General features: G+C 43.8%; 1 protein-coding gene across 4 annotated transcripts; it reads right to left on the bottom strand.

The window, feature by feature from the left end:
• Positions 1–1,813: 1,813 nt before the first annotated feature.
• Positions 1,814–17,254, bottom strand: fxr2 (FMR1 autosomal homolog 2). Of its 4 annotated transcripts, none has more exons than XM_022220416.2 (17): positions 16,526–17,254; positions 13,627–13,679; positions 12,598–12,691; positions 11,875–11,946; positions 10,455–10,603; positions 10,155–10,248; positions 9,662–9,778; positions 9,388–9,558; positions 9,206–9,284; positions 8,891–9,048; positions 8,315–8,401; positions 6,431–6,650; positions 6,156–6,335; positions 4,968–5,159; positions 4,744–4,842; positions 4,548–4,636; positions 1,814–4,452 (listed from the first exon to the last, which is right to left on the bottom strand). In XM_022220416.2, the coding sequence occupies exons 1-17, from the start codon at positions 16,574–16,576 to the stop codon at positions 4,345–4,347; spliced, it is 2,013 nt and encodes a 670-aa protein (XP_022076108.1). In that variant the 5' UTR covers positions 16,577–17,254; the 3' UTR covers positions 1,814–4,344. The 4 variants fall into 4 exon arrangements, with proteins under 4 accessions (XP_022076108.1, XP_022076109.1, XP_022076110.1 ...); XM_022220417.2 differs by having other exon boundaries at positions 4,735–4,842; positions 8,939–9,048; XM_022220418.2 differs by having other exon boundaries at positions 8,939–9,048.
• Between the last annotated feature and the right edge of the window lie 826 nt (positions 17,255–18,080).

The raw sequence follows: 18,080 nt of genomic DNA, 5'->3' as shown, positions 1-18,080 counted from the left end.
CTCTCTGTCAGTCTCCAGATCCACTATTCATGCAAAAAATACAGATTAGGGAAGTTATAAACATTTATAATATGATAGTATGTGATAAGTTAACATTTGGATGGAAGCCGCTTTTAAAAAAGTCAAACTACACTTCTGCACTACAACTGAAATCTAAACTATTAGTAAACATACTACAATAACAAACAAAAAATTAATAGAATTGTTTTAAAATACAAATGTCAAATGAACTGTTTACAAAAGTGGAGCTATGTTTGGATTTAAACACTGAATCAACTTAACGGCACATTGGAGGTCTGTGATGCATCTATTCCAGTGCCAAAAAATAATATCTCATTCCTGAAATGTAAAGTTTCAAGTGTAGTTTTCTGCTTTTCATTTAAAGAACATAATTTTTTTTTTAAGTTTGACACCAAGTCTAGAGAATCTGACTCATGACAGTCAATCTCCAGTAGGGGGAGACACAGACCAATAAGTTAAAGTCATGGTGAGTATGGCATCCTGTAGTAATATTTTTTTTAGGTTCTAATTTCAAATCTAGCCCACAGCGCTGTCGTGACTCCCGCTGTTGTCATGTCTTTGGTGTGTGACTCCTCATAACTCCTGGCCAAAAATGAGTATGAGTGTGCAGTATGAGTAGAGCAGAAATGGGCCATGCAAATGCTTCTGGGTCACGGAATGGTAAAACTTAAACGGCAGTTTTCCAGATTCCTTAACATTAACGTTTAGTCCTTCTTTCCTGCTGGAAGTCTTCTCTTACCACAAAAACATAAGAATGTAGATAAATAATAATAAATCCTCTAGATGTAGGTACCAGGTTTATTGCAACCTGTATCAGGTTTTCCACCAGAATTCCATAAATGAAGTCAAATTCATGAAACCTCTACCGTCGCTGCAGGCATCCCTACAGCATGATGCTGCCACCGCCATGCTTCATATGATGAACAAACAGCCATGAAGGACAGGTTTGTTCTCACTCGACCACAGAAACGCTGTTCTAATTAACAGTAGCCTGATGTTACATGACTGTCTTTAAGCGGGGTCTTTTTGTTATCCATACTATCAAAGACATAACTACTGTCTCTCTAGTAATATATTCTAGCGTCATTGCTATAATTCATTGACTTTTTTTTGGCTTCAAAAACAACCTGCTATACTATTTTGAACACAGACAAAAGCGATGACTTACACAATTAAGCATTTGCAATGTTTTTTCCTCTGCATCAAGATTCGATTTTGCAAATAAAACATTAGGCATAAGGACAGGGACTATCACTGATCTCCTAAAAGCTGATACTGTCGCCAAATAGGTGATGATTCACCGTCTCTGCAGCCCCACAAACAGCAACCATCATCCTCTAAACACCCTGCTGAGTCACTCTGCTGTGTAAAGTACCTTCAACTGATACCCAAAGTGGAATTACATCAACAAGTAATGGTACAGCCTCTTGTATGTGTCAGTAACCTTTCATAATAGAGAAACTAATGCAGCAAAGGCCTATTCAAGTCTGGAGTTGTAACAAAAGCAGAATGTGGATGATGTAATGATCTGCTAAATGCTAAAAATGGCAATAATAGCTGAACGTCACTCTTTAAATTCAAAATTAGGTTTGCTTAAAATAGCTGGAGACAAATTTAACACTTTTGTGACAGCTGAATCCTCCATGTTTTTGTTTTTCCTAGAAGAAATCATTCTGAACTAGAGATAATACACAACAGTAAGTGCCTCAGTTATATTAATCCATCTTGGTTGGCGTTTTTCGTTTGCCCGCTGTGAACTTAAAAAGAAAAAAAACTGTTGCGAAAAAGTGTATACCAAACAATGAAAAGTCCTTTATTGCCATCAGAACATGAGTGAGAAAACCAGAGACAAAATCTGACAGAGTGAGGAGTCGACTGTACAACCAGACACACACACACACACACACAAACACACACTCGCGCATACAAAGCAGCCTTTCAACAGGACGTGAGGGCTACAGATACATAAGGGGAATACAGTACTCACACAATGAGGTATAAAGGTAAACGCAAACATACCAGATAGGGCTTCGTCCTCCACTCACGCACATGCAACTGAACCGAGGTACAAATACTCATACAAGTGCTCGTTCGCTCTCTAAAAACACAACATACAGGTGAGCAGAAATGTATAACAGCAGCATCTGGGTCATCTCGATTCAACCACGCTCCCATTCATCTGTCTCTCAAAACCTTTGGTCATGTGGACACTTGCTTGTCATGCACAATGTTGCCCTTTGTAATCGAATACTTTGTGAGACTTTGAAACTTGTGAGCAAAGGAATGGGTCCCTTCCTGACTCGTATCCACTGATAGAAAGTCTGGGCAGATGAGTGGAGAAAGGAGGAGGGTAGGGGAGGAGGGAAATGCCGTTTCAATCACAAATAAAAGTTTTCCTCTCTTCAAGGTAAGAGTTTCTACGTTAGTCGGACATTCAACGTGTACATTAGCAGCAGTGAATGAAACAATGGCTTTGTAAGTCAGATTAATAACACCCTTTCCTCATGCACAGGACAGGCACCACCTACTACTCGGTAACTAAATGCCATGCAAGTTAGAAAAATAGACTGCAAACTCACAAGACAAGAGAAATCAAAGTTCGTCTCCACAGAAGAGGTTGATTTCACTTCAATTTTTTATTTCATGTTTTTCTAAGATGTGGAAATAGCAACAAAAAAAACTTGAGAGCGGTAACCAAGACAACAGTAACAACATGAGCAGAGAGCCACTGAGGTTTTCGCCTCTTAACTCCGTATGCCAACTTTAAACCGCCAGGTTTCGAGACAGACACCTCGCTTTGTTTTCCTTTTTTCGGTCCTCTACCTTTTTTGCGTTTTTTTTTCGCACCACGCGGGCGACCACGCGCCTCGACGCACCTGGTGTGTACGGCCTCGTGTGTGTACCTGTGTGTCATGTGGCTCTCATGTCATTTGAAGCTGTCCCAATCCCACAGTTCTGCAGTCTCCAGGCCCCCTCCCTCCCACTAGCAGCATCCGTCCCCAGAAAAAAAAGGTGGTCGCCCTCGTGTGCATCCGGAGCTGCGCGCTGCAAGTGGTTTGTCAAGACACTTGTGTGGCTGGAAGCTAGCACCGCCGCCTCCTCCGCCGCCGCCGAGAAAGAGGCACGGTTTAGTTCTCTTTAAGTGTAAATCTAGAGTTCAAGTCTGCCGTCTGTCTGTCTGGTCTCAGCCCGTCCACCCCGGACCCTCGAAAGACCGAGCACAGGCAAGAGGAGGAAGCGCCACGTCGTGTGACACCCCTCAGGCCAGTTGATAAATAGAGATGCCTCACTGTGTGAACCCGCCCAGGGCTACGTCTTGTCACATCATCCCCTCCCCAGTTTTGTTTCGTGGTTGCCAAATATCTCACACAAACACACACATACGCACATACACGCACGCACTGACCCCAACGCCGTCCATTCTACGGGGAATGAGGACAAGCGCCTTGAATTTCGTGTTTGGCACCAGACTTGTTTTTCCTCACGTTGGCCAGCCACTCCCTCTGTTTCTGTATCCTCCTTTCACTCATCACTCCCTCACAGGTCTGTTCTCTCCTTCAAACCAAAAACCAAACAAAAATCCAACAGAAACAACCTGGAAGAACGCTTCTCTCGCTCTCTCTCGCTTTTCTTCCTCTCAGGAAACAAAAACAAACTTAATGGAAAAACTCAACTTTTTTTTATTTGTTTTTTTTTTTTTTCAAATTCAAGGCACAATGTCTATCAATATTCCAATCTGTCTGTCTGTCTTCACTCCCAGGTTCAGTGTGCGAACGTCGCGTCACGTAAGCTATTGGACTGTCTGCTCACACGCCGCTCCCTACAGCTTCACATCTCTCTTGTCTGTACTTTAACACTGTTAAGAGACGCGTCTGTTTTGGTTGAGAGAGCGACCGCCAAGTCCAAACCAGTGATAAACAATGAACAAAATTAACATTAACAAAAAAACAAAACAAAACAAAAAAAGACACAAATAAAGACAACCGTTTCAAAAACAACAAAAAAAGTCTCGTCCTGTTTCTTGTGTTTCAGTATTTTTAAAAATCAAGTCATATCCACCAGCTCTTTTTTGGCAAGCTAGTTGTTTTTTTTTAAATAAGCACTAAGTACTGATAGATAGGATAGCATACACCGTTAACGTGTGTTTTTAAGTAGATGCGTTTGTCGTTTTTTTGTACTTTTTCACTCTCATAGTATGAATTCAGGTATTTTGTCAGGTACTTTTCACTCATCTGTTTAAGGTTTAAGTTAATGCAAGCAGGGACAGAGTTTGCCATGGAGTCTTGCTCTAGACTTGGGTTTGCGAGGGGCGGGGTCGTCTCTTTATGAGACCCCGTTGACCAAGGTCAGGGTCTCGCTGGCCGAGGTCACGCTCTTGCTGGGGGAACGCTTGGAGGGCGTTCGTTCGTCCTTGGCACTGGTGCCGTTCTCCTGCGGGTATGAAACATGGGGAAAAAGTAAAAAACTCATCATCCAATAATCTGATGTCAGCAGAACTAAATGAGAGCGGGCGTTTCTGCCTGTACCTGGGGTTCAGGGCCAGTGTGGTTCTCCTTCTGGGGCAGGTTCTGTCTGCTCTGGGACTCAGCACGGGATATGTAGTCAGCAACAGTCACTGGAAACACAGAGATCCGTCAGCTACAACGAACGCTGGAGGCTGTATCGATTCCAAAGTGGGGGGAAATATTTAACAAGTAAAACACATCCACTCACCACTCTCACCTGGCTGCCTGTCACGGCTGGCTGAACCTTCCTCTGGGCGGTTGCCACGGTTACGGCGGCGGCGGCTTCGGTTGCGTCGCTGAGGTCGGGCTTCTTCATCTGACAGTCGAATTAGGAAATATGGATTACTGTGCCCTGAGTTTCTTCGAATTTAATTTGGGAGATTAACATTTGCTACGAACGACGACGACGATTTATAAAGAAGGGAGCACTAAAGCTCTCACCCAGTCCGTTCTCGCTGGGGCCCGCCTGGCTGTCTGACTCTCCAGCGGCATCCATCACACTCGGCTCCTGGTCGTTGCGACGGCGTCTGGATCGTCTGCGGCGGTCTCCCATGCCTTCGTTGATGTCTGCGTCAGCCAGCTCGCCCTCACCCTCCAGCAGGGAGTACGGGTTACTGTCTGGGTCCCTCAGCACTGGAGGCGTCGCAAAAAGAAAACATAAATTGCAGCTAGAATTTTTTCTCTCATCTATTTCATATAGTTCCAACATTCAGACTGCAGGTATTCGTCTAATGCTTATATTAATTAGAAAGATAATGGATGGGGGCTTAAAGGTATTTCAGTACTCTAATCTGTCTCTCACTCGGATAAGACGTCCTTAATTTACATGTAAGAGGACCAAATCACCTGCTGGCTGCTTCTTAGAACATCTTCAATCCCTGTTTAGCTGCACCTTTTTAAGGCACTCTAACATTTTTGAAGTTAATAATTATGTAATTAAAATGACAGATATTACAGCCACTGAGTTGTCAATGCATCGTCACTAAATGCTCAGAACGACAAAGATATCTACAACTCAGTTTGGACTGGTCAAAATAATATAGAAATCTCTGGTCTGAAATTTTTGCGAACAACACTGCTCATGTAAACCATTGGATATTGGTCCAGCAAAGCATTTAAACACAAGTCATGGTGGTTACTGTGGTAGGAAACATCATTAGAAAATGCAGTGAAACAGGAAGAGCCCATCAGAAAGGAGATTGTGGAGAATGAGAGCTTCGTTCATTATAGCCTTGTGGTCGAAATGTACAAAAACGTCGACCTCAGGCTGGTCTGACAGGGTGGTAAAAGCGTTTGTCATATGCAGATAGAGTTCTGCCGCCCTAGCAGGTATCTGCTATTTCACCTAATCAACAATCTAAATCAAGAAATTACATATACTGTATATAATAATTAAACTCATCATTCAGACTAAACTGACTCAGAATTGATTAAAGATAGAATAATGTAGACACCTTGAAAAAATATCTTGAACTAGAGGGATGACTACTCAGAATTAAACTGCAGATATCTGAAAGCGGAATCACAATTCAGCTTTCGGTATCCGCAGTGCATCTTGTGTATGATTCTGTGCAGGTAATTGTACTGGCAGGAAAAAGCACTTTTCCTATGACTATTTGGAAAAGCTACCTGAGCTGATGGAGTTGGAGGGCTTGGATCCTGGCCCCCCACGGCCTCGTCCTGAGTTGGAGCCTCGGCCCCTGCCACCTCGCCGGGAGCCCCTCTCATCGTTGCCTATGCCGCGGGGCCTCTGGTCTCGCTCATTAACATCCTCCGACTCAGAAGCATTGGACAGTTCAGAGTTTGTGCCTGCATCAAGTGGAGACAAATAATTATATAAGTATCTGAAGTTTTGAATTGAAATATATCACGTCAAAGCGATGTTTCGGGCCCTTCCTTCTCACCATATCCAGAGTACTGGCTGTTGGAGGCCCTGCGTCCTCTGCCGCGGCCCCCGTAGGTACGAGAAGTGTGGAGTGAGTTGCTGCTTTCGTCTGTCAGGTAGCCTTTCTCTCGGTCGACTCCGGGGCCTCCGGTTCGGCTCGGAGGTGCGCGGTATCCGACGCCGATCTGACGGAGCTGCTCATCGATCTGGAGACGCTCAAGACGCAGCTGCTCCACCTCCTACAAGATGGAGAAGCGATTGTGAAGAGGGTGGCACTGAAATTTTCAGCATAAATGTTCCCTCTTAACACTTTCCTACATCATGATGTCCAAATGGGAAATATGGCAGATGAACACATCTTAAAGTAGAATGCACGGTAAAACAAAAAGTACTAATAAACCAAACTAAAACATGACAAAGTGAGCCATGAATGGGACACACCTTGCTAAATCTGTGGCTATTACAGTGTAGTGTGGGTTTTATTTTCTCCAGTAGTGAGAGAATCTGGCATGACACGGTGATCTGGCTTTTCTTTACGCTGACAAAATAATGCATTGTGTCAAAACTCTTGTGTCCCGGATACACAAAAAAGATTGAGCTTAAAAGCAGCATTACATTTTACTTAATCAGACTTTTTTTCTCATGTTCAATTTGGCTGATCGTCTCCAGTGGTTTAACAACAGACATTTTTTATGGGATCAAGCTCTAGTCCTAAAACCCCCGTGGGTCTGGCCAGCTCGTGGTCTTATTATAGAGCCTATCACTCTACCACTAAGTGGCAGTAATGCGTAAAGTTCAGCACTCCAAAGACCGGGAGCATTGTGAAACAGCGCCCACTTCATGTCTCCTGAAACACCTACCAATTTTTAACACATCGACTGTGATTGGCTACCTGGGTTAAGTATTATTTGCAGTGGTCGAGGTTAGGATAAGCTGCTGCATCTGTGACGACACTTATTACTCCGCTGCTATCTTTTGGACCAAACCCTTGCTGAATTTAAGATGAAGAACAGCCAGAGCAGTCTTACAGTTAGAAAGCAGCAGGCACAGGTGGGTAGATGTGGAGTCACAATGTTTAAATGGAAACTGTCCGTCACTTTTTAATCTCTTTGGACAAAGGCAAAATTAATAACGCATTGTGTAGCATAAGGGCAGCTGAAAGAGCTTCATAGTCTGTTCAGTCTCAAATGCAAGAACGCTTAAAAAAAACAAAAAAAACAGCTTAATTGAGAGTATCCCAATTCCACATTTTGTCCAGAGCCATCCTCATAGACGAGGGGAGTGGGTAATGGTGTCTAGTGACAGCAGTGCACTGACAGCAGTTTCTATGACGGTTTTAATGGTGGGTGATTTGGAAGGGGGGGGGGGGGGGGGGTCTCTCTTCCCAACGTGACAGCTGTCTCCACCAATGACAGCTGAACCTCAAGAGATGTGTGAAGGAAGGAAGGCAGGCCGGAGGGGGTAGGGTAGGGGGGTCAGATGTTATTTTTGAAAGCTGAGGGTCCAGATAGCCGGTAATCTATACTCCAGCGTACCCTTCACCCCATCCCAGAGAGAGGGGGCTATTTATAAAAGCACATGAGGTAAGGACAAAATGAGGTGCTCTCAGCAGCTTTCCTCATGTGGTGTTGAGCGGGCGGGAGACAGGTGACCAATATGAAACGACCCTGCGCATACGCCCACTCCATCATCCAAAAGCATCCCGCCTCTGTTCTGTTAATTACATAAAGGAACAGTGCTTCTAAGAAACATATTTATTCTCCTACTGAGCGCACACATTTACGGCTTCACAGAAGTCACGTTACAAGCGTACAGGTTTCTTTTGAGGAGCTTCTTGAGCGACAGAAATAGACAGGAAAGGTCAGTGCTGCCATCTATTGGTGGAAATAAAAGATCAACTAACCTGGAGATAGGACACGTGGTACTCCAGCAGAGCCTGAGCGTTGCTGATGTTCTCCTTAGTTCCTACAAACACGAAAGGAACCATGCCCTGATAAAGTACAAAGAAAAGGGAAATAAGAGTTGAGTGTCCTTTTTGGGGGGTGATGCAGACAATCAATCACTGCTAGGGCAATATTTTCCACTTAGCAACAGCTCAGACCTTGAAGAACATTCAAGCGGTGAAGTAAAGACCACTTTTGGAATAATTGTAAGTGCAAAAATTACACGAAGCACACTCAACAGAAACACACCACCCCATCAGAGAAAACAGACAGCTAAGTGCCCACACACCCACTAGAACTGGCATATGCTGAGCAGTGGGTTGTGTGTGTGTGTGTGTGTGTGTGTGTGCTGGAAGCAATGAAAAAGTGCTAGTGACAAAACAAGAAAGACAAAGCGGCAGAACGGAACAGAGTCAAAGCAGACAGCACATGGGACGTTTACACTCTGCTGCAGTTAAGTAGCTTTGCTTTTTGGAAAGCGGAGGGGACGGGTTATATCGGGGGGGACTGGGAGCCGGGTCGAACGGTCCATTCACCTCTTTGCTGCTGGCAGTGTCGTCCCTGCCAGCCCCCTGCCTGCCTACCTCCTCCCTGGGAAGCTTTTTGTCGTTGTCTCCCTCAATCCTGACACGGACCACGCCCGACTTGTCCACGATCTCCTGGATGACTTTGCCGTTCTTGCCGATGACTTTGCCTGCACGAGATTAAACGAGGGGGGAAAACAAGGGAAAAAGAATGTCATAATGAGGGAGCGTGTGCGTAGTTGTGAGGTATAAGCTACCGTGATGAAATAACATGTTGTCACCGGCAAAATGAGCCGGCTTAGGAATGTGAGGATGTTGCTCACTCACCTACAAGGTTCCTGGGTACCTGAAAGTAGTCTTCTTTAAACTCAAGATACTCTCTAGCCTGCTTCACTGCCTCTGGCGTCTGCAACACAAACATTAGAATGAATTACATTACAGTATCTAACCACATAGTGAAACAAGAACTAACATACTCATTAAACACACAGGCTCATTTAGTGGCGTACCTCTCCATAGATCCTGAATGTGCAGCTTTCCTCCTCCAACTCGATAGCTGTGACACCAGGCACCTTCCGTGCTTGCTGGATGTTGGCACCATGGGAGCCGATGGCGAGGCCCATCAGGTCCTCCCTGACTCTCACCTCTTCCTGGTATGCTGATGCTAACTGCTTACTTGTCTGGGAGGAGTAAACGTGTAGATGTTTTGTGTGAAAATGTGTAAGCGAAACCCAAATTAATAGCTGGGCTGACAGGGTGTGTATATCAGAAGTGCCGGTTTACCTCCAGATGTTTGGTGGCTTCTTCGTTACGGGACATGAGCATTAGCTTGGTACGGATGCTGCGGAAATGCATGTCACTCAGAAGAGTTGCACGCTTTACTGTGGTTTCGTTTGTAGACTGTGAAGATAACAAAAAGGGATTAGGAAAAGATTTCAGAATCACTTCAATACACAATGATTAGATGTAGATTATCATCAGTGGTTTAGTCCGTGTTCGTGAATAATGAGCGAGTCTTTGGAGTCTTCAGTGCAGAGATTTGTCACTGTATTTGTTTTGTCTTTAAAATAACATCTAAAAACACTGGGAGAGGACACCAAAGATGTGGCAAGATTTGGATTTACATCTTTACAACCAAGCTGAAAATCTCAGACATGCGGTTTTACGTTTTTGCACGAGACTTAGTACAGCTTCTTTATATCATTTCCTCTATAAAATGACCATTAACTTATTCATCAAGAGACACCAGGCTGAGGAGTGCATTCAGAGTACTAACCAGAACAATGAGTTCGTGTGTTTGGGCACTGTAGAAGATGCAGTTGGCTCCGATAGCTTTCCTGAAGTCTTTGTGAATGTTGTCATTTGCACAGCTGTCGATAAGAAAACAATCCACAGGAGAGTCAACCTCGTTATTCATTTGGCAGCACTGGAACGTTCTAACAATCCTGCTCCGTGAGACAACTTGTGATGTGAGAACTTGACGTGAAAAGAAAGGTGTCGCATGGCAATTATCATTTATATTAAAACAAACAAAAAAAAAATGATATTGTGTGGAGCTTAACAATGCAAGACTCACATGTCCCTCAGGTCTTCTGGGATGGGGATGGGGACCTTGTGGAAGGAGTTTCGAGAGGAAGGGCTGTTGGGGTTGAGAGGCCTGATGCGCTCTGATGTGACAATCTCGTTGTATGTGGCGTCGCATGCCGCATATTCAATCACATAAAACTGAAAACGGCAGAAAACATGTAGGTTTTTAATAATGTAGCTAGAATCATGTGAGGCAAAGATAAAAACAGGGTTAAACTGCTGTTTTTGACCTGCATAGAAATTCTAAATCTGCTGTGATGGTAAAAATGGACTGGCATCTCTCAGATTGAAAGAAAAACATTCTACAGTTTATTTTATCAAGTCAATAAAACTACACTCTTTTCACTCAATTTCACAGAAAGCATGAGAGGAAATCAAGAGGGTGTGCCAGACTAAGATGTGGAGAAAGATAAGAAACTACAGACGAAGGAAAAGAAGTGCACCAGTGAGATGAACGCTGCACATTCCATGCTCAAAGGACTGAGTTAAAGCCATCAGTCACTGCTAAACATTCCTGCAGGCTCTTATCAGACTGCTCCAAATAACAGCACCACACCAGCAGCAACTCCCCTTGGCACAGTAGCACCGCAAAGCTGTCCTTTCCATATCCCACTGACCCACTATTCAACCTGCGGCTCGCGCTGACGATTTAGAGTCAGTTGCTGGTTGAAAATATCTGAAAATTTAAATAAAGCCAAGTGTGCCTGTTAGACGGACTCAGGCGCAGATCCACTTTGACACCACGAGTCAGTGTTAAGGAAAAGCACAGGGTGTAGGGGGAAAAGTAATTTGAAGGTACAATGTCAGACCCAATCAGGACACACCGACTCTTTGAGCTCATTACCCATCTTATCTTACTACAAGCCTGTACTCACTCTACACACACCATACTGCAGCAAAGCTCCATAAACAGTTACTGGCAATACAACAGAGTGCTAAATTGGAAGATGATTGCTTAGTCTCTATTACTGATTATTAAACACTGATGCTCTGAGGAATCTATACTTGCTGGAGCTTATCAGCGACACAAAACGTACCACCCTTTTCAGCTACGAAATTTAGGCCTCAGGCACAAAGATTCAGACACAAGCAATTCAAATTTCTTCACAGCATTTTGAATATATTCAAGCCACTGTGAAGATTAGGCAAATTAGGCCGGATTAAGAAAACAACTGCGTGGTTTAAAATGTGTTTTTGCGCACAAAAAGACAACAAAGCGGCACCATGTTGGTCCTTGTAATATAGGGGTGGTGTTGGAATTAACAGTGACAGGCAGATGTGGAGTACACACAGCTGAAAACCCAGATATATTTTCTCAGCTTTATTAAATATCAACAGGAAATAAAGTATGAGTTTTGCTCAGCTACTTATTTAACCTTTTAAAAAACTGGCATTTAGTAATCACTTACCTCTCCCTTCATCATTCTGACCCGTGCCAGCCACCAGCCACATGGTTCCTGTTCGTTGGCCCTGGAGTAAACCTAAATAGAGACATATCCTGAATAACAGCTGAATCAGACACAAATAAACTATTACACCCATTAGCCGTGCTTCCAGCTGTAGTGGAAAGCAAGATGCAGCAACGGTGAAGATGCTCTTGGCTCCATGTTAAGAAAGCAAATGGCTATTCCCTGCAATAAATGCAATCCTACCAATCTACTGTCTAGCATTCAGTAAAGCAAACAGGATACACGGTGTGGAATTGTGTGTGGGTTTATATTCTAATGACAATATGGGATGCTAGTGTACAGTTTGTGCAGATACAATTTTACTCTGAACAAAATTCATGCACTATATTCAACTTCCTCAACAAACAATAACATTTAAGAGCCAATATGGCTACAATAATATCCTGTTCTTATCTGCAGCCCAAAAGCACAAGAATAAAGAAAATAAAGATGTGTGGCTGTTGCTTAAAAAGCAATAATGTAGTTCTAGTTTCCGCTTAGGGTTTTTTTTTTTCATATCATAAAGGCCACATGGACGTCCAGGAAATGACAGTTCAAAGTCAGCACTAGCCAATAACAATCTGTCTGATGAAGTGTAAAGACGCCGAGGCCCTGAGACGTGGAGGTTAGTGAAATTTCAGGTGTATGAGCCGAGTCAGATAGATCCAAAGTGGCAAGCCTCACCTCCACCTCCTCTCCTTCACCAATATCCTTGTTGTAGTCGGCTGGAGGAGGCAACCGCACGTCGCTGAAGGGCAACTGTCTCTCTGGCTGCCAGCTACGGCGAGATGAGGGAGACAAAACACAAACACTTGTCAGATTATCCACGATCGCAAGAAACACAATTACATAGTGCTGTGTAGCTCTAGCAGCGTAGCTCGAGGTATTTTTTCACTCATGTCACACTGGGATTGTAGTGCCATGTATATATTACCCCCTGACTCCTGTGCACCACATTAACAAATATAATAAATATTAAAATTAAAACGGCTCATTAAGTTTGATGAGAAAGTTCGAGAAACTGTCTGGACAGTAAATGACTAAAGTCGCTGTATGACGTCCTTTTGCATTAAAAAAGAACTCCGTTGAACGATTTCCAAAAGGTTAAACTTGAGATTGTCACACCAGGCACATCAAATAAAAAACATCCCTTTATGCTCATAGAACTTTGATATGAGAGCTTTTTTTTCTGTCATTATAAACCAAGAACATGCGTCTCTCATTCACAATCTTATACAACGTGCTACTCCAAAACCTCCATGTGTGCAGGGAAAGTAAAAGGAGAAAGAAGAGGGGCAAAGAACCATCCCAAAAATGACACAGGCCATCATGCTGTCACCCCTCCCACCTCGCATACCTTGTACTACTATTTTTAGGAGAACCCTGATCTGCACTTGGAGCCAAGTTGATAAAGAGGGAGCAGAGGAATGGGCGAGTGGGGGGCAGTAGGAAAGGACAGTAGGTGGGGCTAGGACTATAGGAAAGCATGCCACTAGGATGGCAGGACCAGGAGGTAAAAAAACTGCTAGAGACATGCATGGACAGCTGCATGCCAAGCACAGGTGCTGAAGAGGACAATTTTAAATGCCTGGGTAAAGCACAATCCTGGACCAGCCATCGTAATTCTCAATTACTACAGTTCAAGCTTCATTTCCCCCACATAAGGAGTATTTATCACATACAAAGACAGGTTAACAAAAAGAGCCAACTTACTTGTTTTCAAATACAATTGTGAGTGAGTCTTCGTGGACATCTTTGATATAACCCTAAAAGACAAGCAGAGAGAGGGAGTTTTATTTTCATGAATGCACAACAGAAAGATAGGGATGGGGTTGGGACTGTTTGATTTTGCATGTAAACAACACAGACAGCTGGCTTGTAAGCCATGCTAGACCAATACTGTGACTGTTGCTGAAAAAAGAGCATCTAGGGCTTTTTTGGAAGCCAAGACATCGCATCGCTGACACAATTCTCTGGCTGTGAATTGTGTGCCGGATAAAGTGACGAGGAACACTGACTCCTCCTGACAGCACAGACAGCCTGGAAATCTCTCTCTCACACACACACATACAGATACACAAACAGAATTAAAATGCACAGGCCCTCTTTTTGTGTGTATGTTGGAAAACAATAGTTTTACATGAGGAATGTTCAGGAGGGTACATGTGCAGGGAGGGCAGGCGCCCAATCACTCCAGTCTATACGGACAGAGGGCTGTTATGAGAAAGATCGCTTGAACGTGTTACTTGTCCATCATGACCGTCCACAAATCAGCATGCTGTAAACTTTAACCAACACCCCCAGGGCTAAGCAAAGACGAGACAGGAGGAAAGTGATGGGTATGACATGTCCCTCACTGTGACACTACCGTATATGGGACAGAGGGATCAGTCAGTATCTTCAGTGGCGATCATGCTTGGGGTTTGAAAGTTGGGGTGTGGATTCACCTGCTGGCAGGGTGCTGCCTTCATTCGCACCGGAAGAGCTGGCTAAAATTTGAGCCAGGATCCGGTGCAATGTGTGTAGACTTACCAAGACTTCCACACCCTTTAGGCAGTTCTCTCTGATAATTACGAAGATCAACCCTGCTTTCTATTCTAATAAGTTCCTGGGTAATGGTCAAAACATGCCTCTGTATCTACATGAACACAAGTCAGAAAAGAAGTCAGCAATGACAACAGGTCTGAGTTGAAAAAGTGCTCATTCCTCATTTTGCAGAGGTTGCATTAAGGGACAGCTGCATGTGTATGTTCTGTCAGGTTAAGTATTGCTTCACCAAGCACTACCAGGTCAAAGGGTAGGAGAGCCCTCTTCTAGGATGACATGACTGGTGGAAAGATGGGACCAAGCAGGATCTTGGGTATCTTCACGATGATGACACTTCATCATTGGGCCAGCAACCGCATGGAGGTCTATGTGGTGACCAAGAACTTTTGGACTAAAGGCACCAGGTTTGCAACCCTCCACTTTTGTAAACAGATATGATGGATAAAACCTCTTTTCTCCACAAATAGCCAAAGCGTTCAGATGTATTCGGTGAGCCTACTTAAAATATAATATAAAAACATGGGCAAAAGAGGTTTAATCAATGGAGAGCATTCAGCTGAAGCAAACTTCGTGTGAAAATGAGTCAGAATTAACAGAATACACACCAGATGAATCCTTATTTAGACTTTTGTCAGCTTCCTGAGTATGTGCTTGCTGCTGCAAAAAGACAGACTATAAATATGACAAAGTGCCATTTTCCTGACAGGTGCTATATTGCCTTAATATGTTCATAAATGTGCTCCTGATTCGTAATTAAATAGAAAAAACTGACCAACTGACAGTGACACCAAGGTGAATGAGGTAAATTTAAAACGTAAAATCATTTTGCAGCATGCGTCAATCACAAAAGGAGGAAAAAAAGCATCAAATCTTCTGGCCTATTCTCTTCTGTCAATGATAAAATGTAAACTGGAAAGTGACATTTGGGATGCCACTAACACAGTTATGTGTCCATGTCATCCACAAAATAAGAGCTGTGAGATAACAGAGTTTAGTGGAAAGTGTTCATTCACGTCAGAGCCAAACTGTCACCCTGTAAAACAGAACAACAGGTGAAGCAGCATGAGGAGAGTAAATATAGGGCCATCACTAAACCGCCATGTGGCTGGCTGACCAGCTGAAAGGTTGAAGACGGAAAAGACAGAGCACATGGAGAAATAAACATGTTTCAAGAGAGAAATAAAAATGAGAAATGCCCAGACGGTAGGAGAAGAGGGAATAATTTGCCAAACCATTATGTCTTTTCAGAAACTACCCCTCAATTTTAGCCTAAATCTTAAGATATCCCAGTGTCAGAATCTGCAGCGTTCACCAAAACCCTGACTAAGAATAGTGACATGTAAGCTCTCTGTTAATAAAATAAAATGTAGAATTCAATGTTATGCCATCCAGTTGCCATTTTAAACTTGTCTAAAACAAGCTGTGACACAGCAGCAACAATCACCTCAAGTCATGTGTCTAGAAATGAAAGTCTGGTTTCTTTTAAAAATCAGCCAGAATAGAAACCGAAACAACTGTAGTTCTTCCTCAAGGAAATAAACACAAGATTGAGGTGCAGTGGTGAAGCCGAAACGTGGGCTGAGCTACAAAACACTCATGAAGTATGTAAGCTTTGATGTAGCATCACATCGGACTTGTAAGTGCACAACAGCTGTCTGATTAGCAGCTCGCTCCTATTTTAAACGCATTTATGGCACATTTCATAACAGAATATGTTATGAAAAACACTGCATGCCTTTGCAAAGCTATGGGAATCTGTTCCCAGTTGTAAAGCCTGTAAACGTATTCACATCTGCTAAAAACGAACAAATATAGGCCATACATGGTGATGACAAGTGTACCTAGCTTGAGTGCTAGCTACAGCTAGCTGCCCACCCCACAATGGCCAACCCTAATGGAACAGAAAACCATCCCTGTTCGTCAGGACTGGACCTAAGCTAACATTAGCCAAAATGGATAATGGTTGACTAGGGCTGGTCTCGGAAGGAGAAGAAAACCTAGCAGTTTCTTAAGAAACAAAACTTTGAACTGGGACAACTACAAACTACGACTGTAACCAGGTTACCTTGTAGAAGGCCCCATTCGAGCCGCGAACTTCCACGGCCAGCCCGTCCATACTTGTCGGTAGATCCCCACGGCTGTGCTTATCTGTGGCCGTGATGACTCCCTGCGAGTCCGGTAGCGTTACCACCCCCAGCTTCGCCGGCCCTTCGCCGCTCTCCGGCCGCTTGTGGATTTCCAGTGTTTCGGGTGGAGGAAGAGGGGCAGAGGTGAAGGGGTTGGGGAGATGGGTGTGATGGTGTCAACTAATGCAACGCAGACGCTGTCTCCAACAGCCAGTCAGCAGGAATCGTCTGTTTTTGTCTCAGTGTGGGATTTGGTGCTCGCGACCTGAAAGGCACCACGAGCGATGGTGGAGTCTCGATGTGCGCGAGGAGGAGAAGCGAGCTAATGATGCTACGGCAGGAGGATGCTAGCTGATGGATAATTAGCTGGGAGGCTAGCTATCAACACCTTGATCCCGTCAGTTTTCAGGGATGCTAGCGGGCTAGCATTTGATAGCCTGGCTGCGTTTTGGTGGTTGTGCGTGTGGCGCAGTCGCCGCGTTGAACAAAAATCACAGAAGTCGTCACCGGGGGCCGTTTCTTCAGTCTGTGGTGCAATTTTCAGCGGCGTTTCGTTCCCCCCTAAAAAAAGAGCGGTCGTAATGCACTACCACCCGGCGACTCCTTACTCCAACTACCCGTCCCCTCAAACACACGCCGATAGAGTGAATCAGAGAGGGACTGAATGACCTCGAACACCCCACCCCTCCGTACGAAGGCCTGCCCACCAGGAAACCTACGTTTTTAATTGGCCATAGACGTCAGCAATCAACCTCGCTTCTCTTTAATTGGTTTAGCAAATAAGGGCTGGTCCAAAAGCGTGACCAATAAAATCCACAGAGTCGCATCCTAACACAATCCATTGGTGTTGTTCCTTGTCAATTACGGTTTTACTCAAATTGACTGGCTCCCATATCTAATTTTGCCCACTCATTGATGAGTGAGGACCACCAGCTATTGTGTAAACAGCACTACAGAGAAGTTACTATACTTATCATGTACCAAGCAGAAGTTACATCACATGGTAGAAAGACATTAAAAAGCAGAAAAAAAGATTCTGAGAATTCTTTTATTTGCTTTTTTGGTAAATCTCACCATTTGCATAAACATTTGTGCAGTATAATAATGAGTGTAGAAGTGTAAAACAGTACAAGGGTGTGATTACAAAACTGCACAATTGCTGCACCAAGAAAACCAGATATGGAGAAGGGCTGCCTGGAGGAAACAGCTGTGAGAAGCACATATGAGGGGTCAGAGTTCATGGGGGAAAGCCAGGCCTTACAAGAGTGCTGTGCATCCCCGGATTCAATATGAATACAGGAAGAAAGGGGTGGCCGTTCATTGCTTTATAAGTATCTAGGCACAGCTGTTAAAACTGTGCACATGTAAGACAAATAACACAATTTATAATACAGACAATAGAGAAAGTAGTTGATATAGGTGAGTGCTTTTGAATAAACCTGCCAGAGAGTTTTGTTTTTGCTTTGTTTTTTTGCGTGTTGCACACAAATTCAT

Source organism: Acanthochromis polyacanthus, chromosome 23, assembly GCF_021347895.1.
Source record: "Acanthochromis polyacanthus isolate Apoly-LR-REF ecotype Palm Island chromosome 23, KAUST_Apoly_ChrSc, whole genome shotgun sequence".
NCBI classification, from domain to species: domain Eukaryota; kingdom Metazoa; phylum Chordata; class Actinopteri; family Pomacentridae; genus Acanthochromis; species Acanthochromis polyacanthus.
Note: the sequence above shows the minus strand (reverse complement) of the source record. Positions and strands in the feature narration are given on the sequence as shown.

What these genes read in the sequence shown, in the direction of transcription:
- fxr2 (XM_022220415.2), bottom strand. Translation starts at nt 16,576, where the DNA reads ATGGACGGGCTGGCCGTGGAAGTTCGCGGCTCGAATGGGGCCTTCTAC. An exon ending in CGAATGGGGCCTTCTACAAG is followed by an intron (nt 13,680 to 16,525) that starts GTAACCTGGTTA and finishes CTTGTCTTTTAG; the next exon opens with GGTTATATCAAAGATGTCCA. An exon ending in ACACTGGCCCTGAACCCCAG is followed by an intron (nt 4,453 to 4,547) that starts GTACAGGCAGAA and finishes TCATACCCGCAG; the next exon opens with GAGAACGGCACCAGTGCCAA.